At 38.7% G+C, this 23693-nt stretch overlaps 3 protein-coding genes across 3 annotated transcripts; 2 read left to right on the top strand and 1 right to left on the bottom strand.

Moving 5' to 3' along the window:
* Positions 1 to 2734: 2734 nt before the first annotated feature.
* LOC138908676 (uncharacterized) lies at positions 2735 to 3151 on the bottom strand. Its single transcript, XM_070199357.1, has one exon. The coding sequence runs from the start codon at positions 3149 to 3151 to the stop codon at positions 2735 to 2737; it is 417 nt and encodes a 138-aa protein (XP_070055458.1).
* Positions 3152 to 12126: 8975 nt separating this feature from the next.
* LOC138908677 (uncharacterized) lies at positions 12127 to 21407 on the top strand. Its single transcript, XM_070199358.1, has 2 exons — positions 12127 to 12314; positions 20906 to 21407. Exons 1-2 carry the CDS (start codon positions 12127 to 12129, stop codon positions 21405 to 21407), a joined length of 690 nt encoding a protein of 229 aa, XP_070055459.1.
* An 842-nt stretch (positions 21408 to 22249) lies between these two features.
* Positions 22250 to 22741, top strand: LOC138908678 (uncharacterized). The gene has a single exon (XM_070199359.1). It carries the CDS (start codon positions 22250 to 22252, stop codon positions 22739 to 22741), a length of 492 nt encoding a protein of 163 aa, XP_070055460.1.
* Positions 22742 to 23693: the final 952 nt, after the last annotated feature.

The following is a 23693-nucleotide window of genomic DNA, read 5'->3' on the forward strand; positions in this document are numbered from 1 at the left end:
GAATTGGCAAAAGTTGGAAATTTGGCGATTTTAGTCGGCAGTGGAAAATTTGATATCGGGGTCGGAATGGATTTTAGGAAATTGGAGTAGGTTCGTGATGTCATTTATGACGTGTATGTAAAATTTGAGGTCATTCGGACGTGGTTTGGTAGATTTCGACGTCGTTTGTGGAATTCACAAGTTTAGAAGTTCTTAGGCTTGAATCCGAAGGTAATTTGGTATTTTGATGTTGTTTTGAGTGATTCAAAAGCTCGACTAAGTTTGTATGTTGTTATATGACTTGTTTGTATGGTTGGTTGAGGTCCCGAGGGGATCGGGGTGATTCCGAGTAGTTAACGGATTATTTGAAGTTGGAAAAATGCAGATGAAGCTGCTGCTACTGGTATTTCCGCACCTGCGGAGGGGGAGCCACAAGTGCGAGGTCGCTGGTGCACTTGGTAAGCTGCAGATGCGGACATGAAGGACCTGGGCTGGAACTGCAGGTGCGTAGAAGTGGTCGCATCTGCGAGCCCGCAGATGCGAGGCTGAGTCGCAGATGCGGAAGTGAGGAGTTTGGTTATTTCCGCAGAAGTGGAGGCAAATGCGCAGGTGTGCATCCGTAGGTGAGACACCTGGGATGCAGGTGCGGGGCCAGTGCGTTAAGTGAGTTTTCATATAAGCGGAGTTCCCAACCGCAGAAGCGGCTCCGCAGGTGCGGATAAGGGACCGCAGGTGCGGTTTCGCTGGGCAGAAGTATAAAAAGAGGACTTCGAGATTTTTCCTCATTTTCACAATTTGGAACGCGGACTTTGGAGCTTTTGGAAGGAAATTCGAGGGTTATCACTAAGGTAAGTTCCTTGAGCCTAATTATCCTTAGCTATGGTGTTTTCCCATTGATACTCACCTAATTAGTAGGATCTTTAAAGTGAAATAGAGGGTTAGGGCTTGGGATTTTGGAGAGTGTAATTTGAGGATTTGAGGGACCAAATGATGTCGGATTTTTATAAATTTAGTATGGGTAGACTCATGAGTGAATGGGCTTTCAGGTTTTGTGATTTTTTTTGGATTTCGAGACGTTGGCTCGGGGGCCGGGTTTGAGTGAATTTCGGGATTTGGTCCCATAATTTGGTATTTTCCTTGTGGGATTCATTCTTTAGCTCATATTGATCGTATTTTATTGCTTGTGGCTAGATTCGGGTCATTTGGAGGCCGGTTCGAGAGGAAAGGTCATTTCGGAGTAGGAGTTCTACGTTGTCGAGGTAAGTAACAGTTTTAAATCTGGTCTTGAGAGTATGAAACCCGGAGTTTGATATAATGTGACTGTTTGGAGGTGGAACCCATGCTAGGTGATGGGCGTGTGGGTGTACGCCGTGAAGGATTGAGACTTGGTCCGTCCCGGGAGACTGTGAAGTCTAATAGCCTTTATTTGTGTTTATATACATTCTTGTCTACTCGAACTTGACTGCCTTTCATGTTAGAAGTCATGCTTAGGCTATATTCCTGCTCATGGTAGTTATATTCAGTCATAGTGATTCTTGTACATGTTTACCTCAGTCTCTGTTATTTTCCCGTATGATATACTGTAATACTTTGATTTGGGATGTTTTCCCTTTCTTTATTGAGAGATATGAGACTAGAGAGGTTCATGACTGAGTAAGGCCGATGGCCTGTTTGTGAGATATTATATTATAGCACGTGAGTTGTCCGTGCGGATCCTTATATTATACTATAGCACGTGAATTGTCCGTGCAGCACGTGAGTTATCCGTGCGGATCCAGATATTTATACTATGGCACGTGAGTTGTCCGTGCAGCACGTGAGTTGTCCGTGCAGCACGTGAGTTGTCCGTGCAGATTATAGCGCTTGGGCTGTAAGAGCCCCTCATGAGTCTGAACACCCCTAGTGAGCGCAGGTAGCTATTGAGAGTGTGTATTGAGGGCTGAGAGCCGAGAGTGTGAGCTGTTGAGATGGGTTGAATGACTGATGCCTTGAGAGGTTGTACTTGCTTTTATTTATTGTTGCACTTAGTTGTTATCTGTTGTTGTTGTGAAATTTCTGGAAGATTCATATCTGTTTTACATGAGCGCGAACTGATTTGACTTATACCACAGGGTTTGAAAGCATGTTTACTCTTTACTGAAAACTTTTGAAATGAACTGTACTGTATAGCTCGTCACTGCTTCTCAGTTCCTTATTTATTTTTGTTACTTGCTGAGTTGGTTGTACTCATGCTACACCCTGCACTTCATGTGCAGATCCAGGTGTGTTTGATCACAGAGGTCGTTGAGTTCGGGCGTGATCGAGTACCGGAGACTACGAGATAGATGCCGGCGTCCGCAGGACCTTGTCTCTCCTTCTATATTTATTTCTGTCTTGTATTAATACTTAGACACTGGTTGTATTAGTTTGGTTCTCTAGATGCTCATGACTTAGTGACACCCCAATCTTGGGCTATTTTTCCGCACTTATGTTTTATTTGGGATTTACCCCATATTTATGAGAAACTCCGATTATTTTAAATGTCTTAATTCACTTCTGTTAAATTTTGAAATTGTTTTGGAAAGGTCGGCTTGCCTAGTACCACGATAGGCGCCATCATGACAGGTTAGGTTTTGGGTCTTGCCACCTTCTCATCATCATCAAGGTTAAGCAAAACGGCCTCCAAAGTATCATCCACATTCATCATGGCACTAGTATCATCAATAATCACATCGGTCACCAAGTCCACAAATGAACAAACTTCATTGTTATTCGGTTACCTCATACATTTACACACATGAAAAACCATCTTTTCATCACCCACCCGAAAAGTGAGCTCACCGGCTTTCACATCAACAAGAGCCTTCCCCGTAGCAAGGAAAGGTATCCCTAGAATAATAGGCACCTCATAGTCTACTTCACAATCAAGAATCACAAAGTTCACCGGGAGGATGAATTTATCAAGACAAACCAACACATCATCAATAATACCCAATGGTCTCTTCATAGTACGATCCGCCATTTGTAACCTCATAGATGTGGGTCTTGGTTGCCCAATTCCCAAAGTCTTAAAAACCGAATAGGGCATCGAATTGATACTTGTCCCAAGATCATAAAGAGCTTTTGCAAAGTCGGCGCTTTCAATAGTACAAGGGATTGTGAAAGCGCCGGGATCTTCCAATTTAGGAGCCATTGAGTGCACAATTGCACTCACTTGATGTGTCATCTTTATAGTCTCACAATTCATCGACCTCTTCTTTGCCACCAAATCCTTCATGAACTTTGCATAACCGGGCATTTACTCCAAAGCCTCAACCAATGGCACATTAATAGATAGGCTTTTCATCATGTCAATGAACTTTTTGAATTGGTTCTCGCCATTTTGCTTGGTAAGCCTTTGAGGGTATGGAGGAGGAGGCCTTGGCATTGGTGACTTAGCCTTTGGTACTACCGGTTACGATATGTCTACAATGTGCTCCCTAGACGGGTTCACTTCCTCTTGAGTCTCCTCCACATTGTCATCAATATCCATTCTTACTTCATCATTGGCTTGCACCAAATTATTTGGAATCTCATCTTCTTGAATCACTTGTTCATCATCCACATTTTTTCTTTGACTTGAGGTGGTTGCATCCCCACCTTTTCCACTCCTTGTAGTCATGGCCATGACATATCCCGTGTTGTTCCCACCCTTTGGGTTCACCACCGTGTCACTTGGTAGTGCCCCCTTAGGACGAGTGTTCAAAGCTTGCGATATTTGCCTCAATTAAACTTCCAAATTACAAATTGAAGTGTTGTGAGAGGCTAGTTGAGCATCGGAGTCGGCATTCTTCTCCATCATTTGTTTGAACATGTTCTTAATTTGCCCCATCTCATTATTGGAAGAGCTAGGACCATGGGAAGGATAAGGAGGTGGGTTGCTTGGTTGTTGATACATCGGGGGGCTTTGAAAGCCCGACCCTCAATTTCCTTGGTTATTGTTCCATCCCCCATGGTTGTTGCCTCTCCAATATCCTTGACTATTTCCACCCCAATTGTTTTAGTTGTTTTGACCATTCCAATTTCTTTGATTATTTTGATTGTTTCAATTACCTTGGTTGTTACCACCACTCCAATTTCCTTGGTTGTTTGAGTTCCAATTCCCTTGATTACCTTGAGATCGCCATTATTGTTGATTCGGGCCTTGAGAGTTGTTTCTTTTCCCTTGGAAGTTGTTCACATATTGTACTTCCTCATCTTGTTCATTGTAAGATTCATCTTGGTCAAACCCACTATCTTCTTGCACATATTGTTCCACGCGGTTTTGCACTTGTTGACCCTTTTGCCTTCTTTTGTTTACCATCATATTTACACCCTCCATTGAATTTACTTGCTTAAGACCTTTAACTTGTTGAAGTTGAGCTCTGGTAATTGATTCATTGTAGTGGTCAACTCGGCAATTGCTTGCCCATGATCATACAATTGTTTATGTAGGTGAACCATATTTGGATCACCTTGAGGAACATTTGCTCTACTTTGCCATGCCGATGAAGTATCTGCCATCTCATCTAAGATCTCACAAGCTTCGGCATATGGTGTTGTCATGAAATTTCCACCGGCAAGTTGGTTGACCACGCATTGATTGGTAGTATTGATCCCCCTATAGAAAGTTTGTTGAATTATAGCCTCTGTCATGTCATTGTTCGGGCACTCTTTCACCATAGTTCGGTACCTCTCCCATATCTCATGCAAAGGCTCATTGGGTTCTTGTTTGAATGCTAGAATCTCGTCTCTAAGAGTAGTCATATGCCCGGGAGAAAAGAACTTGGAAATATATTTCTCTGCCAATTCATCCCATGTATGCATAGAATGGTTTGGCAACCTTTCTAACCAATCCAAGGCTTTCCCCCATAGAGAGAAGGGAAATAGCCTCAAACTTAGAGCATCCTCGGAGACGTTGATCTGTTTACTCCCCCAGCAAGTGTCCACAAACCCCTTCAAGTGTTTGTATGCATTTTGACTCGGAGCCCTGGTGAAGAATCCCCGTTGCTTTAGCAATGTGAGAATAACATTTGTGATCTGGAAGTTGCCCGCCCTAATGCGGGGCGGGACTATGACACTTGCATACCCTTCATTCGGCAACACCCGGTATGAAGCTGCTTTTGGTGGAGGTGGGGGTGGAATTGGAACGTTGTCTTGAGGCGGACGGCCAAATCATTGTTGTTGAGAGCCATTGTTTCACCAAAAAGATTAGTAACACGGAAGGAAAAGAAGACAATTCACGCACAAAACCAAATATATAGCTAAATTCATTTTTATGCTCCCCGGCAATGGCGCCAAAAATTGATCTCGCCCAAGTCACACCTCTAATTGGGGTTGTGAAGCGGTCGATTACAATAATAATACCCAACTAGGAGTCGGGATTGAATCCATAAGGAGCGTAGATGGGATTAGTGGTATGTATTTGGTCTAAGCACGTGAATTGTCTAACTTGCACTTCCACAAACTTTGTTTTAATTTTACTTCTAAAATTATACTAAGGATTGCAATTGAAAAATATGAAACTAGAGAAGAATATTTTTGTTGTTGTTTTTCAAATATGTAAAAGTTCTAGGGCTGTGACTTCCACCTAGGTGTTAGGCTAACGGGCTGTGGGCTTTAGAGCGAGTTTCGTTGGTCGGGGTGTATTATAGCAATCAACACTCGAATACCCACTAAATACCTCTCGGTAAGAGAGTGGTTTTGCCCAATTTGCCTTTCTTAAGTCCAAATGGGTATTGAACTAAACAGTTGAAAATTGCTCAAGTCGGGTTTTACTATCTCTAGGTTCAACCCTTTAATTGGGACTATCAATCTCTTGATTTCATCCCAAAACTCTTATTAGTCAAGTTTTCCTAGACTAAGTCTCTCTTTCTCAAGTAGAGACCAAGTCAAATAGGCTTGAACCAATATTTACAACCATTAATTCTACAATTTTAGTAAGAACTAGGCTAAATAATACACACCCAACTATAAACAATCCCTAAATCAAACACCCATTAGGTTCCCACACTAGGTTTGGATCACAACTCTAGCTAGAAATCTAGCTACCCATTGTGGATATTGAAGAAAATAAAGAAGAAAAGATGATAAAACTCATATTGAATGATTAATAGATGAAAATCCAATGTAAAATCAACAATATAAACTAAAGTTGCCTAAAAGAGTAAAGAAAAACGGCTACAGACTTTCTGGTATTCAAAACTTAACCTAATTTCATCAAAAAAGTCTATTTATACACAGCTGAAATTTTCGGACAAAATTGCCCTTTCGGAGGTTCTGCGGCCGCACAATTCTGTGTGCGGTCCGTACTTTGCTTTAGCTCTTAACAGGAGTTGGATCTGCGGCCGCACAATTCTGCACTGCGGCCGCGTCTCTTGAGTTCGGCGGACCGCACAATTCTGGGTACGATCGCACATTTGATTTCTGCGGCTGTACAATTATAGTGCGATCTGCAGTTCTTGTTGGCCTTGGAGTTGGACTCTCTTAACCTTGACTTCTACGACTGCATAATTATTGTGCGGTCCGCACCTTACATTGCAGCTCTATTAATTCTTTTTCATGTTCTGCGGCCACACACAAATTTCTGCGGCCCGCACTTTAGCTTTTTGTGCTTGATGTTTGTCTTTGTTCAAAAGCACTCCTCTTGAGTTTGATTTCATCATAATGGTTAATTTTCCAATACTCCTGCAAGTAAGCATATTTTATCAGTTTTCGGAAATACCTTTAAACATTTTTGAACTAAAACAAAAGTCAAAAGGCACAAATAAGTAGTCAAAATCCCCACTTATCAATGGTTGATGCGCCATTGGAGATTGAAAACTCTCTAGTTGGACCCCTTGTCAATCATGCGATTGTTCTTACCAAAGAACATGAGAAATTGGGGTACAAGCTTGGTAAAGAGATTTCTGAAGATTTGATCTTGCAGTCAGTATATGATGCTGAATGTTTTCACTGTAAGAAGAAAGGGCATTGGAAGAGAAACTGCAAGGAGTATCTTGCAACTCTAAAGGACAAGAAACAAAGTGAGACATTAATGAAAATTGTTTTCAAGGTTTCTTTAGCTACTACTAATTATTAATTGTGGGTATTAGATACTGGCAGTGGTTATAACATCTACAATATGTTGCAAGGGTTCAAGATAAGTAGGAGACTAAAGAAAGGAGAAGTTAATCTACAAGTTGGAAATGGTGCAAAAGTTGCAGCCATAGCTGTAGGATCAATTTCTTTAATAATGCATTCAGGCAAAGTACTTATGCTAGATGATTGTTATTATGTTCCTAAATTTGTTTCGAACATAATTTTAGCTTCTATGTTGGACAAGCATGGGTTTCGCATTAAAATAGGCAATGGTATTTGCTCTATTTATTATGGTGATAATTTATATGTGAATGGTTATCTCCAACATGATGTTTATGTCTTACCTAATGTGAATGCTAATTCGATTATGCATGTTTCTAGTCTTAAGAGAAAAAGAGATAATCAAGTAAATCATACATACCTTTGGCATTGTAGGTTTGGTCATATTGGAGAGAAAAGAATTAATAAGGTGTACAAGGAAGGCTACCTTGATAAGTATGATATTGAATCATATCCAACTTGTGAATCTTGTCTCAAAAGAAAAATGACCAAATATCCATTTACTGGAAATGGAGAAAGAACATCTGAATTATTGGGACTAATTCATACAGATATTTGTGGGCCCATGAAAATTCAAGCTAGAGGTAGATATTCTTACTTCATCACCTTCACTGATGATATGTTAAGATATGGATTTATGTATCTTTTGAAATACAAATCTGAATCTTTTGAAATATTCAAAAGGTTCCGTAGTGAAGTTGACAAACAAACTCGTAAAAGCATTAAAGTACTAAGGTCTGATAGAGCTGGAGAATATCTTAGTGAATATTTTACAAGGTATCTCAAAGAAAATGGGATTCTCTCACAGTGGATACCTTCAGGAACACCACAACACAATTGTAATGACCCGACTATTTATTTTGAGCCCTAGCGCATCGTTTTGCGGTTTGAGGACTTGAGTAGCTTCACTTTAGGTATTATGACTTGTACGTGTGGTCGGAATTGAAATTTGGGAAGTTCGGAGTTGATTTGGAGAGAAAATTCTAATTTCAGAAGCTTTAAGTTGGAGGAATTGACTAAGGTTTGATTTTTGCGTAAACAACCTCAGAACCGGGATTTAAAGGTTCCAACAGCTTCGTATTATGATTTTGGACTTGGGCGTATGTCCGGATCGGGTTTTGGATGACCCGGGAGCGTTTTGGCGGCTATTGTAGAAAGTTGGCATTTGGAAGAATTTCATAAATTTGGATTGAAATGAATTTCAATGTTATCGATGTTCATTTGGGATTTCAAGTCTGGGAATAGCTCTGTAAGGTGATTCTGGTATTGGGGGCGCGTCCGAATGTGGATTTGGAGGTCCGTAGGTCATTTGGCGAAAGTTAGAAATTTGAAGGCTTTTGAGAAGTTTGACCGGGAGTGGACTTTTTGATATCGGTGTCGGATTCCAATTTCGTAAGTTGGAATAGGTCTGTAATGTCGAATGTGACTTGTGTGCGAAATTTGAGGTCAATCGGACGTGATTTGATAGGTTTCGGCATCGATTGTAGAAGTTTGAAGTTTCAAAGTTCATTAAGTTTGAATTGGAGGGTGATTCGTGTTTTAGCGTTGTTTGATGTGATTTAAAGGCTCGACTAAGTTTGTATAATATTTTAGGACTTGTTAGAATGTTTGGTTGGGGTCCCGGGGGCCTCGGGTGAGTTTCAGATGGTTAACGAATCAAGTTGAAGTTTCAAGGATGGCTGAAGTGCACCAGTTCTGGTGTAATCGCACCTTGCCAAATTGACAGCAAGTGCGTGACCGCAGAAGTGAGGAAATGGTCGCAGGTGCAGTTTGGGCAAAGCTAGGCAGTGACCGCAGGTGCAAAGGGTTGTCCGCACCTGCAAGGTCGCAGATGCGGAGGTGCGTCGCAGGTGCGAGATTGAGAGAAAGCCTGGGGGCGCAAGTGCAAAAGCATATCCGCAGATGCGGATGCGCATCTGCGCATGGGAGACCGCAGATGCGGAAATAGGCTGGAAGCCCTGGATCGCAGAAGCGATGGGAGATCCACAGAAGTGGGACCGCAAATGCGGTCAAGCAATCCGCAGAAGCGGAAACTAGGCAGAACATAAGGGATCGAACTTGGTCATTTCTTCATTTTCATTTGGGATTTTCCGAGCTCGGTTCTTAGGCGATTTTGAGGAGTCTTCATCATGTAACATAAGATAAGTAGTTTCTTACTTGTTGTGAGCTAAATGTAAAGTTTATATGTGGATTTAAGAAGGAAAATTTGGGAAAATTGTTGGATGTTTGGTAGAAAACCTAAAATTGGTATTTTTGGATTTTGATCACGAATTTGGGCATGGAATTGGAAATAAATTATATATTTGAGTTCGTGGGGTTATGGGTAAAGTTTGTCTTCGAAACATTTTGGAATCCGGGCACGTGGGCCCGAGGGTGATTTTTATCGACTTTTCGAGCGGAGTTGGAAATTATTGTAAATAGGATTATAATGAGTATTAGAGTATATATTTATAGAATTGCTCATTTATTGACTAGTTTTGGAGCGTTGGGCATCGATTTGAGTTGTTTGAAAGGCTTGGGAGCCGCCGGCTATGGAACTTCTGAGTGAGGTAAGTCTCCTTTCTAAACTTGTAAGAGGGAATTAACCCCATAGGTGAATCAAATCATTATGTGTTCCTATTTGTGGGGTCTACGTACGCACGAGGTGATGAGAGTCCGTGCGTAGCTACTAATATGCTTATGTCTGAGTAGTCTAGGACCCGTATCATGTCGTACTTGCGACGTTTGCATCCTACTTGTTAATCTAAATTGCTTAAATCATATCGAAACTTGGTAATGGGACTTTAAAAGGTTATCTTCTTGACCGTAAATGCGAATTTGTATTTCTTGAATAGTTGCCTTAATAAATCTTGAATTTGGTTATTTTAAATTGTATTTTCTCTTTTGTGGAGCGGGCCGAACGACTCGGTAGGTTAAATAAATGCATCTATGGTTCGCGTTGTTCGACCCTCGGCAGTGCACAATTTAAATATTTATGTTGGAGTGAGCCGTACGACCTCGGCATGATTTGCGCATGATATATTTTTTGGAATTTATAGTAATTGATATTGCTTTCATTGGCCCGAGATACAAAAAATGTTAAATGACGAAAATAAAAAATTGGAAACTTCTTATGAACAAAAGAATTGTTTACTTATTTCATGATATTGAGCTTACAGCCGCTCTACGTAATCCATGCCTAATTATATCATTGATAAATTATTTATAGCTCATAGTAAGTGTCGAAGTCGACCCCTTGTCACTACTTCTTCGAGGTTAGGCGGGATACTTACTGGGTACGAGTTGATTTACGTACTCATACTACACTTGCTGCACAAATTTTTTGTGCATGTGCATATATGTCTAGTGGCCTTGTAGGCGTAGAGGCGTGGTTATTGCGGGGACTTAGGTGAGTTGCATTCCACGTTACGAGTCCGCAACCAGCAGAGTCTCCTTCAGAGTATTTATCTTTCTCCTGCCTGAATTTGTATTCTGGACAGATGTTGTATTTTATTTTATATTCCTAGTTGAGGCCCATGCACTTGTGACACCGGGTTTTGGGGTGATTTGGATTGTCCTGCATTGAAATTGTTAAAAATATATTATTATTTATTTTGTAAACTCCATCTTTTACTATTTAATTGAAGGAAATATGATTTGAGAAATATTAAAATGAGAACCAAATTAAGTATTTATTTTTGGCTTGCCTGACAACGGTGTTCGGCGCCATCACGACCTTTAATGGATTTTGGGTCGTGACAACAATGATGTGTTTGAAAGAAGAAATTGAACATTATTAAATATGGTGAGATTCATGATGTGGTTCATTGATCTTCCAATAAATTTATGGGGATATGCTTTGGAAGCAGCAACATACTTACTTAATAAATTTCCTACTAAGTTAGTCTCTACAACATCATATGAGATATGGAAAGGACGTAAGCCTAACCTTAAATATATTAAAGTTTGGGGTTGTCCAGCTTATGTTAAGAGACTGCAGTCTGATAAACTTGACTCAAGATCTGATAAGTGTAGGTTCATTGGTTATCCCAAAGAAATAATGGGATATTATTTCTATCACCCTTCTGACCATAAAGTGTTTGTGGCTAGAAGAGCAACCTTTTTGGAAAGGGAATTTTGTTTGGAAAGAAATTATAGTGGAGAAATAGAACTTGATGAAGTTAAAGAAATTAATGAATCAACACAAAATCAAGATCACGAGACACAAGTTGAAGAACCTTTATTGGATATTTTGAAGTTGACAAAGAAGTTTCCATCTTCAACGGTTGAAGTTCAAGAACTAAATGTAGTTCAAGAACAAGTTAATAAACTAGTTCCAATACAAATTGAACAACAACCAAATCCAACACAAGGTAAGCAAGTTGTACAAGAGTCTCTTAGAAGGTCTACATAAGAATGTCACGTACCAACTAGATTGAATATAATGGTACAAAATGATGTATCAAATGAGGTTGATCATAATGATGATGGCCCTAAGACCTATGAAGAGGTGATACAAGGTTCTGACTATAAGAAATGGCAAAAAGCCATGAAATCCGAAATGGAATCCATGAAGGAAAATAAAGTATGGACTTTAGTTGAACCTTCAAAGGATATAAAACCTATAGTGTAATATTCGCTTTAACAAGACAATTGAAATGTTCAATTTTGTTAGATGTGAAAAAGAGCACAATTATATTCTTAATAGTGTATGTTGATGATATATTACTCATAGGGAATGATATACCGGCATTGCAAAGTACCAAGATTTGGCTATCTGAACAGTTTTCCATGAAAGACGTGGGAGAAGCAGCTTATATATTAGGAATAAAGATCTATAGAGATAGATCGAGGAAGCTGCTTGGACTTTTCCAGTCTTTGTACATTGATACCATTTTGAAAAGGTATAACATGGATAATTCCAAAAGAGGCTATCTATCGATAGGCACTGGAATTACTCTCAGTAGGGAGGATTGTCCTAAAACACCTTAAGAGAGAGAATGCATGAGTAGGATCCCATACGCTAGTGCAATGGGAGCTATCATTTATACCATGACATGTACACATCCTGATATGGCTTATGTACTAGGAATGACTAGCCGATATCAGGCAAATCCTAGTGAGGAGCATTGGAAAGTGGTAAAGACCATTCTTAAGTACTTAAGAAGGACTAAAGACCAATTCCTCATTTATGGAGATTCTGAGTTGAAACTTGAAAGGTTATACTGATGCAAGCTTCTCTTCAGATAGAGATGATAGAAAATCTATTTTTGGTTATGTGTTCACCTTAAATGGTGGTGCAGTGAGTTAGAAAAGTTTCAAACAAGCTACAGTAGCTGATTCAGTAACTGAAGCAGAATATATAACAGCTAGCGAAGCTGCTAAGGAAGTTGTATGGATGAAAAGGTTCTTAAGTGAACTAGGTGCGGTTCCTTCAATAGAAGGTGCAGTTCCATTGTTGTATGACAATACTTGAGCCATTGCTTAAGCAAAAGAACCAAGATTACACCAAAAATCCAAACACATTTTGCGAAGGTATCACTTGATAAGAAAATCATTGAACGTGGAGACATCGTGATTCAAAAGGTTGATGGAAAGGAAAATGTTGCACACCCATTCACTAAAGTTCTTGGCACAAAAGAGTTTGACAAGAACAAGTGAAAATTGAGAATGAAGTACAAGAATGATTGGCTCTAGTGCAAGTGGGAGATTATTAGGGATATAGTAGATATGCCCTAGATCTAATCTCATATGTGATGATTTGAACATATTTTTGTAAAAGTTATTTGATACAAAAATATATGAAATTTGATATTCATTTATCATAGTTATTATTAATTAATTGATTAATTTAACAAGGTCCTTGATTAAATTTTGAGACTTGTCATCGTGATGGAGATCATGATAATGAGAGTAAAGTTTCTTATAATTTAATCTAAATTTTGTTCTTGATCATAGGATTATTAATTTGGACATTAGTAATTCGGTTAGATCAATATTTATGTGATCGCCTTTATGTGATAAAGATTAGTTGATATCATTAACTAAATTACATAGATAGATGATGCATATAGAGATATGATCATTGAACCGACTCATTGGATAATTCCTAATGGTTAGAATTACCATAAATTGTCAATAGGATATTCTCTTGAAGAATGTGATGTAAGAGTTTCCTTTGACATGAGATCATCATAGTAATTGACAAGTTATTTATTGTGCTTTGATACTAGACACCTATGGCCCTACGACAATAGTTGAAAGGATATTGGGTACGGTTAAATACTTATAGAATTAGTGATTGATCAAGATGGAATCTGTCGACTCTTGGTAATGAGTTTAAGCTCTATGTTGTCATGAATTATAAACGACCAAATTAAGACCTTGGCCAGGGCAATTGAATGAAAAGAAGAAAGGAGTTTCTTAGGTCATTCAATGGTTGATTATATTTAACATGAACACATAGTTGGTCGCCTATTAGGATTTGACAGTTGAACCATATCCTATGGTGACCTAGAGCTATAAGGACAGAAGGAATTACTACATTATTTTTCTACTGGTTCTTGAGAGTAAATTGTATACTTCATTCTATCCGGTCGTTAAGAAGTGTTTCTAGATGCCACCCTTGATTAGTATATTGATATGATCAATTTACTACCGGTTTAGTATTGAACCAATAGGGTCGCACACTAACGAGTGTTCTGCTCTTTGCTAAATGATTAATAATTTTATTGTTTGGTAATTAAATTATAGAATTTAATTAGTCAAATAATTTAAATTATTAGTCCAAATAAAATATTATTATATTCTTTGCTAACACAGAGGATATAATTAATATTGTGAACAAATTGAAGTTTTCTATTTGGAATAAAAAATTAAATTATATCTCTTGGTTGAAATATATATGTGATATATTTAATTAATATTTATTTATATAATAGTGTGTGTGTGTGTGTGTGTGTGTGTATATATATATATATATATATATATATATATATATAATATTAATATAAAAGGTTTATAAGTTAGAATCCAAATTTGAATTGGATAACTAACATGTAAAGTCCACAAAGGGACTTGTCGACAGTTTTATCCCAATTGGAATGTGATTAATATTTTCCTTAATATGAAAAGTTCATAAATAAGAGAATCCAACTTTGAGTTGGAGGAATCACGTGAAGGACTCGGCAGTCACGTTTTCATTAGTTACGTGTTTAGACAATAAATTGCGTCGAGAAAATAAAATCAAGACCGAAATATATTGCAACAATCGTAGTATTTTATTTCAAATATTTGAGTGTTACAATCTCTATCGTTTCTCTGATTCTACTTTCCAATAGTAAATTAATCCAAGGGTCTTTAAACTTGATCTTGAATATGTAGCTGTTGCCATAAACGATGATCTTGAATTCAACTAGCACGAACTTTGATTTGAACTCGTACTCCTTGAATCTTGATTTGTTCTTCGTTCTTGAGCTTGAACTTGATATGTTCTTCGTTCTTGAGCTTGAACTTGATTGCTTGAACATGAACTTGAACTTGTAGAGGAATTTATAATGTTTGATCCACGAGCTCTTTCTTGCTTCTTGTTATAACTTCTGGTGTCTTTTGTGGGTTATGAAGACCCCTATTTATAGTTGTGGAAGGGAAGAGTTATGATAAAAACAAACTCTTTCCGACCAATCAAATTGAAGTGTGACAAGGCCGCATTTGATTGTCCAGAACATGTCACTTGTACACGTGGCGCGGTTTCATTGGCCTTTTAATTTGGCTTGGCATGACTTGTCATTTTGACACATGGCACGATCCTATTGGCTCTTCCGTTTGACTTGGCGTGCAACGTCATTTGACACGTGGAACCAAACTGGGCCTCTAGGAAGATGTCATGCTGGGCTTAATGAAGTGGGCTCATCACTTTAGCCCAATGAACTTGGACTAATTTATTAAGTCCATCTATATCGGACTTATATAATTATATTAGCCCAATAAATTTATTTGGACTAATATATCTTGAATTTAAAATATAGTCCAAATTATTTTATTGAATTTAAATTCAATAAAATTTAAATGCTTACAACGTGATTTTCTAATTTTCCATAAAATTTCATGAAGTGATATTATATAAAGGGTGATGGAGAAAATTTACCGTAGCAATTCTTGAGAAGAAAAATCACTTTGTGAAAGTGAGAGTACAACACAAGACAAGAGAGAAAATATCATTACAAGAAAAGTGTTTCTTATCCTTGTAACATTGAATTGAGATTTTTGAGAAAATTTTAAGCACAATATTTTGTTCAATTTGTTCGCCGATTTTATTGATCAAAGAGTTGATAGCAAGGTTCGTTCTCGGTGTCGATACACATAGAGCCTTCGCACTATCGAAGAATTTTTGAAACGAGACTCTTTTCACCAGGTACGTCTTAGATCCGATCTTTGACATGTAAATAAATTTTAAACATAAAAAGATCTGTCTAGGATTGTTATTGTCTTTCGCTGCGTGTTACGAACATCTATACGCAATCCTTCACTTTTATCAGTTGCATCTCTTTAATTCCTAGTTAATGTACCCATTTAATAAGAAATCGTTTGGTTTTCATTGTTTTATCAATTGCAACACTTCAAATTCTTCAGTTTTGAGATATGTACCTATATATGAAGGAATAAGTAAGTTTTCTAAAGGACATTAATGTCCATCGTTCATTGTATTTACAGATTTATTTAAATTTATTTATCCTCATTAGCATGTATATTTACCTCTTTGTACACCAATATTGTTGAAATAGCGTTTGATTGAGAGGGCAAAATTGTTACTTAACTTGTGATGGGTAAATTTTTAAATTAACTTTTAACTTAAAGTGTTCCTACTTTTAGTATAATAATATAATATAACATAATATAATATAATATAATATGAATATGAATATATATATATATATATATATATATATATATATATATATTGTGTCACGACCCAAAATTCAACTAGTCGTGATGACACCTAACCCAACCCGCTAAGTAAGCCAACTTTCAATTATCCAATCCCAATAATAATTATTAAAGTAATTTAAGTAAATAATTATCTTAACCTTATACATTCCCCAAGAACTGGTAGTACAAATCACGAGCTTCTAAGAATAGAGTATACAAAGCGGAAATGAAATAATTACATAGTCTGTTTGAATAATACATAAACAGAGCTTTTATAAATCTAAGGCTATCATGAACAAGAGGCAGCCACAACAGGAACGCAGGTACATCTTCAAATCCCGCAACCATCGAGCACAGCAACAACAACAGCCAACATCTGCACGCAATGTGCAAAAGTGTAGTATCAGTACAACCGACCCCATGTACTGAGTAAGTAACAAACCTAGCCTTAGGTTGAAAGTAGTGACAAGCTTGTACCAAGGTCAGAGTCTAACTTCCATAACCAACAATAGTTCATAACAATATTAAACAAGTAATACCATAAGTAACTCAAAGAATAAATGCTCGGCTAAATCATGACTTCTGAAAATAGTTCTGCCTTTCAAGTACATCAATGAAAACCCAAATTGTTTACTGAAATTACCAAAAATATGAATAAGTTTGAAAACAGTAATTCTTTCCAAAATCCTTTCAATAATAAATAAAATGTTTCATTTTCTTTCCAGATAACCAGTGTAAAACAAATGCATCATTATGCCCATCTGTCAACATGTGTGAGAAATCATGAATAATGTGATACCGTACAGCATGAGAAAAACACATTTCTATGCATGTATGTCATGTGTGCATATCAATACAATGTATCTCAAAGATTGTACTCATGTACTCACACTCTCAGAGTACTCAATCTCACTGTCTCGCATTCTCTCTAACTATGCTCAGCACACTCAATCACTCAGCGCTATACAATACCTGCTGCGACGTGCAGCCCGATCCCTATTTATAGTCGACTGCACTCACTGGGGGTGTGTACAGACTCATGAGGGGCTCCTACAGCCCAAACGCTATAAGCACGGACAACCCACGTGCTGCACGGACAACTCACGTGCTATAATATCATATTTGGATCCGCACGGACAACTCACGTACTATAATAATATCTGGATCCGCACGGCCAACTCACGTGCAATAGTATAATATATGGATCTGCACGGTCAACTCACGTGCTGCACGACCAACTCACATGCAATAGTATAATATATATAAAGCCAACATGGCCTGCTGCGACGTGCAGCCCGATTCCAAAAATATCTTCGCAATCAGGCCCTTGACCTCCCTCAGTCATCAATCTCTCCAGTCTCTCTCTCATGGGCTCACAATGTCATGAGAATAGCCCAAAATGATGATATGATGTATTAATAAATAACAACAGAGACTGAGATATGATATGCAATGAAATGAATATGACTGAGTATGAATTTTTAATTTAAAATAAATAATTCACAATAATATGACCTCTGTGGGTCCCAATAATACTGGCACGTAGTCTCAACATAATTTTTAATATGCTTTTAAGCTCAATTTCTTTAACTCATAAAATCGCATGGAAAATGCCAAGATCATTTAACTACAAAATTCCACAGAAACAATTATGTCACAATTTCTATAGTGCACGCCCACACGTCCGTCACCTAGCATGTGCGTTACCTCCCAACAATTCACGAAATACATATATTCACGGTTCATACCCTCAACTCCAAGATTAGAAGAGTTACTTACCTCGAACAAGCCTAATCCAATGTCGAGCAAGCTAAACAATGCTCCAGAAATCCCATTATGCGCGTATCAACTCCCGAAAGGCTCGAATATACCACAATTAATTTGATTCAGCTCACAAAAATTATAGAAATTAATTCCATATCAAACTACTAATATTTTCCAAAAATTCGAAATTACGCCCCAAAAATTACCCATGGGGCTCACGTATCGGAATCCGATAAAACTCACAAAATCCGAACCCCTATTCAACCACGAGTCCAACCATACCAAAATTACTCAAATCCGATCACAACTTGGCCTTCAAATCCTCAATTAAAGTCTATGAACTTTTTTACTATTTTCAACCCAAAACACTAATTTGTTGATAAAAACAATAATAGATTCGTGTAATTTAACCAGAAACCGAGTTAGAATCACTTACCCCGTTATTTTCCTTGAAAAACTCTCGAAAATCGCCCCTTCCCGAGCTCAAATCCGTCAAAAGCTGAAAATGAGACTTCGACGCGACAGGTCCCTCGCATTCGCGAAGCACAACTCGACTGACCACAAATTTAACCCTTCGCGATCGCGACCCTGGCTTCGCGAACGCGAAGCTTTACAAATCTTACCCTTCGCGAACGCGAAGCTTTACCGGCTCATACCTTCGCGAATGCGAACGCGAACGCCACCTCGCGAATGCGTAGAACAAGGACCCGGGGGTCCCCAATAGCCTCACTCCTCTTCGCGAATGCGACACCTCTCACGCGTTCGTGATGCACACATAGACCATACCTTCGCGTTCGTGCCCACCCCTTCGCGGACGTGAAGAACAAATCCTCACACTCAGAAAACACTCTTCACGAACGCGAGGGCCCACTCGCGAACGCGAAAGAGAAAATCAGAAAAATGCAGCAGCAGATATCAGCAATCTCACCAAGTCCAAAAATGATCCGTTAACCATCCAAAACTCACCCGAGCCCCTCAGGACCTCAACCAAATATATCAACAAGTACTAAAATATCATATGTACTTAGTCGAACCCTCAATTCACCTCAAACAACGCTAAAACCATAAATTACACCTCAATTCAAGCCTAATAAACTTTGAACTTTCAAATTTTATATCTCGTGCCGAAATATATCAAATCAATCCGGAATGACTTCAAATTTTGCACACAAGTCATAAATGATATAACGAAGCTATTCCAATTTCAAGAATCGGATTTCGACCTCGATATCAAAATGTCAACCCCCCGATCAAACTTCCCAAAATTCAACTTTCGGCATTTCAAGCCTAATTCCACTACGGACCTCCAAATAATTTTCTGGACACGCTCCTAAGTCCAAAATCACCATACGGAGCTATTGGAATCATCATAATTAAATTCTGAGGTCGTTTACACATAAGTCAATATCTGGTCAACTATTTCAACTTAAGCTTTAAACCTTGGAACTAAGTGTTCCAATTCATTCCAAAACCTCACTGGACCCGAACTAATTGCCCCGGCAAGTCACACAACAATTGTAAAGTATAATTTGAGCAGAAAATGGGAAACCGGGGTTGTAATACTCAAAACGATCGGCCGACTTGTTATATATATATATATATATATATATATATATATATATATATATATATATATATATATATATATATATATATTATTTGGTTGTAAACTCAATTACTTTTTTGTATATAAACTTGAGGTCTCTATAAAAACTCATAAATTTCAAATCTTAAATCTGCCTCTAGGTGAAAATTTGTCAATCATTGGCCTTCGAAGATTATTATTGGAGGGGGTTTGTAGAGGACGAAAATTAGAGGGAGGGAATAGACATGGTTAGACATGTCCTTTATATTTAAGAAAATATATATTTTTAGCCGCTCTTAGAAATAATAGTCGATATATATATATATAAAATATTATTTGGAGGCTTATTGTTGGGCGTAACTATAATATATCTAATTATATTCCGTAGCTACTAATTGCTTGTCATGGGATGTATGTCGTTGTATTCAATTCGGTTGTATATACTGTATTCAATTCGGATGTATTCGTTCTTATATATTTTACATTATATTCAATTTCACAGTATTGAATTCAGTTGCATTCAAATAATAAAAAATCAAGAAATAGAGTGTATATCGCTCTATTCAATTCAGTTGTATACACTGTATTCAATTCGACTATATTCATTCTTAACTATTTTACATTGTATTCAATTCGACCGTATTCAAACAACAAAAATTACAAAAACGGTGATATCCGATTGTATTCAATTCATTGTATCAATTCGTAGTTGCTTTTATACTGTATTCAAACAATAAAAAATCAAAAAATACGTGAATCTGCCACAAAAAATAACCTTCGAAATACATGAATACAAGCGAAAATACAAAAAAATAAAATGTATCTGCATTGAAAAATACAAAATACAGTCAAATTTGAGTGTATTTGTATAGAATACAGTGTATTTGTATTATTGTATGTGACTTAATAGCAAAGAAGAGAATATAGTTTGTCGGAGATGGCGTCTTTCGACCAAGCAAAATATTGTATACATTGTATTAAAATAAAAAAAATAGAGACGAACAAAAATCCGGCTATATCTGAGAATACGCTCACATTGTATCTACCAAAGTCCGATCAGACGAATACATTCAGATGTGAGATACAAAGAAGGAGAAGAAGCCATGGATTTTCGACATCTTTGTTAGATCCAGATCTGGTGATGCCTTTGATCTTTCTCCTCCATTATTTTCGTCGTCGGTAATGGACCCATCGCGACTTCGTGATTTTCAGATTTGGATCTGACAATGGAGATGAGAGAAGGGAAGAGAGAAAGAGGCGGTTGGATATGATAATGGATATGAGAGAAGGGAAGAGAGGGAGAGAGGCGGTTGTTTGGTTGGGCTCCGGTAGAGCTCCGCCGAAGAAGATGACCGGCTGGACGGCGGCTTTGCCGAGGGCTAAGAGAGAGGGAAAAAAGAGAGAGAGTTGAGGGAGAAGAGAGAGAACGATAAGTTGAGGGATCAGTTGTATATATTTATACTTTCCTATAAAATATAAAAAGTGATTATAAAAAATATAATATTTTTAAAATTTTTGATTTATAATAAATAGGGATGCATTATTTGTTGGCATCATGATAAAGAGGAAGAAGAAGGTGGTTCGGGGTCGTCCGAGGATTAGGTGGGGCGCCTTGACGAAGGATATAACTCAGGAGCTGGAGGGGAGGTTGTTGGCTATGGGGCCCTGGAGGAGTAGTGGGGATGCAAGCGGTATGTGGGCGATGACGGCGAACTGCATAAGGGAGGCGTCGAGAGAGGTGTTAGGGGTCTCGAAGGGTTACACGAGCAATCACATGGGTGACTGGTGGTGGAACGTTGAGGTCCAGGGAAAGGTGGAAGAAAAGAAAGGGGCGTACCGGAGGTTAGTGGAGAGTACAGAAGATGAGGATAGGCGGATGAACAGAGAAAGATATAAGGAAGCTAGGAAGTTGGCGAAGTTAGCGGTCACGGAAGCTAAGAATACAGCGTTTGGTCACTTGTACGAAGAACTGGGACAAAGGCAGGGACAAGAAGTTGTTCCGACTGGCCAAAGCGAGAGAGAGGACGGATCGTGATATATACCAAGTGAGATGCATCAAGGACGAGGAAGGCAGACTATTGATGGAAGATGCTCAGATTAAGCGCAAATGGAAGACGTACTTTCATAAGGTGCTGAATGACGAAGGGGACAGAGATATTGTGCTAGGTGAATTGGAACACTCCGACAACCACAAAGATTTTAGTTACTGTAGGCGTATTAAGGTTGAGGAGGTCGTGAGGGCTATGCGTAAGATGAGAAGGGGCAGAGCAACCGAGCCAGACAAAATTTCGGTAAAATTATGGAGGTATGTGGGTAGAGTAGGATTTCATAGCTAACTAGATTGTTTAATATTATTTTCAGGACGAAGGAGATGCTAGAGGATTGTAGGTGGAGTACAATGATACCGCAATACAAGAACAAAGGCGATATCCAGAATTGTACCAACTACATGGGCATCAAGTTACTAAGTCATACCATGAAAGTGTGGGAGAGGGTAGTGAAAGCGAGGGTGAAGAGGCTCGTGTCGATATCCGATAACCAGTTTAGGTTCATGCCTGGTCGTTCTACCATGGAAGCTATCCATCTTATTAGGAGGTTGGTCGAACTGTACAGGGATAGGAAGAAAAATTTGCACATGGTATTTATTGACCTAGAAAAAGCATACAACAAGGTCCCCAATGGAGGTCCTTTGGAGATGCCTGGAGGTGAAAGGTGTTCTGGTAGCGTATATTAGGGTGATTAAGAACATGTATAAGACAGCTAAGACTCGGGTTAGGACTGTGGTGGGGGGGGGGGGGTTCACAGGAATTTCTGGTTGTTATGGGGTTACACCAAGGATCTACGCTCAACCTGTTCTTATTTGCTCTGCCTCTGGCGATGGACGCACTGGCTCACCATATTCAAGAGGAGGTGCCATGGTGTAAGTTATTCGCTGATGATATAGTTCTGATTGATGAGGCACGATGCGGTGTTAAAGAGATGTTGGAGGTTTGGAGATGGACCCTTGAGTCTAAAGGTTTCAAGTTGAGCAGGACTAAGATAAAATACGTGGAGTGCAAGTTCAGCGGCGGGTCGGGAGAAGCGGGCATGGACGTGAGGCTTGCTTCTAAAATCATCCCCAAGAAGAGGAGCTTCAAGTTCCTGGGGTCGGTTATCCATGGGGATGGGGAGATTGACGAGGATGTCACGTACCGTATAGGGGTGAGGTGGATGAAATGGAGATTAGCGTCTGGCGTCTTGTGTGATAAGAAGTCGCCTTCGAAACTTAAAGGCAAGTTCTATAGAGCGGTGGTTACACCAGCCATGTTGTATGGTACAGAGTGTTGGCCAGTCAAGAATTTTCATATCAAGAAGATGAAAGTTGTATAAATGAGGATGTTGAGATGGATGTGTGGGCACACTAGGCTGGATAAGATTTGGAATGAAGATATTCGGGTGAAGGTGGGCGTGGCTCCCATAGAAGACAAGATGTGGGAAGCTAGGCTTAGATGGTTCGGGTAAGGAGGTGTGAACGACTGGCTTTGACGGGTATGAGAAAAGGTAGAGGACGGCCTAAGAAGTATTGGGGAGAGGTGATCAGGCAGGACATAGGGCGGCTACAGATTTACGAGGACATGACCCTTGGTAGGAAATTGTGGAGGTCGAGCATTAGGGTTGTAGGTTAGGAGATAGGAGGCTAGTCTGATAATGTTGTGTTTTACGCTGCTAGTGGCTCCAGTTGTGTCCTTGGTACTTCATTAGGGTTGTAGGAAGCTAGTCTGGTAGTGATTTGTCTTAGGATGTTAGTGGCTCTTGTTGTGTCCATATTACTCTATTGCGTGTATAGTACTGCGCCATTATTACTGCTTTGTGTTATTGTTTTCCTCTCTATTTCTTGGTTATTGTATTACTGGTGTTATCTTTTCTGGTTTCTTTTGTTGTTACTGCTGCATAGTCTCGTTCCATCTTCTTGTGCCGAGCGTCTATCGAAAACAGTCTCTCTACTCCTCCGGAGTATGGGTAAGGTCTGCGTACACACTACTCTCCCAGTATATATATATATATGTATGTATGTATGTATGTATGTATGTATGTGTGTGTATATGTATATATATGTGTGTATGTGTGTGTATATGTATATATGTATGTATATATATATATATATATATGTGTGTGTGTGCATGTATATATATGGCTAATCTTTTTGCGTGTGTGTCCCGGTTTTGTAAACTGTTTATGGACTTAACGAATAACGAATTGGTTATGCAAATGTAAAAACGCCTTCATCCTTACCCCAGACATAGGGCCCACCTACACGTCCGTCTGTGTGTATATGTATATA

Source organism: Nicotiana tomentosiformis, chromosome 3 (assembly GCF_000390325.3).
Source record: "Nicotiana tomentosiformis chromosome 3, ASM39032v3, whole genome shotgun sequence".
Taxonomy (NCBI): Eukaryota; Viridiplantae; Streptophyta; class Magnoliopsida; order Solanales; family Solanaceae; genus Nicotiana; species Nicotiana tomentosiformis.

Excerpts from the sequence above, each read along its gene's own strand:
- LOC138908678 (XM_070199359.1), top strand. The coding sequence starts at position 22,250 with ATGGACGCACTGGCTCACCATATTCAAGAGGAGGTGCCATGGTGTAAG.
- LOC138908677 (XM_070199358.1), top strand. The coding sequence starts at position 12,127 with ATGGGAGCTATCATTTATACCATGACATGTACACATCCTGATATGGCT. Across the intron at positions 12,315-20,905 it reads TCTGAGTTGAAACTTGAAAG|GGATGCATTATTTGTTGGCA; the intron begins GTTATACTGATG and ends TATAATAAATAG.
- LOC138908676 (XM_070199357.1), bottom strand. The coding sequence starts at position 3,151 with ATGGCTCCTAAATTGGAAGATCCCGGCGCTTTCACAATCCCTTGTACT.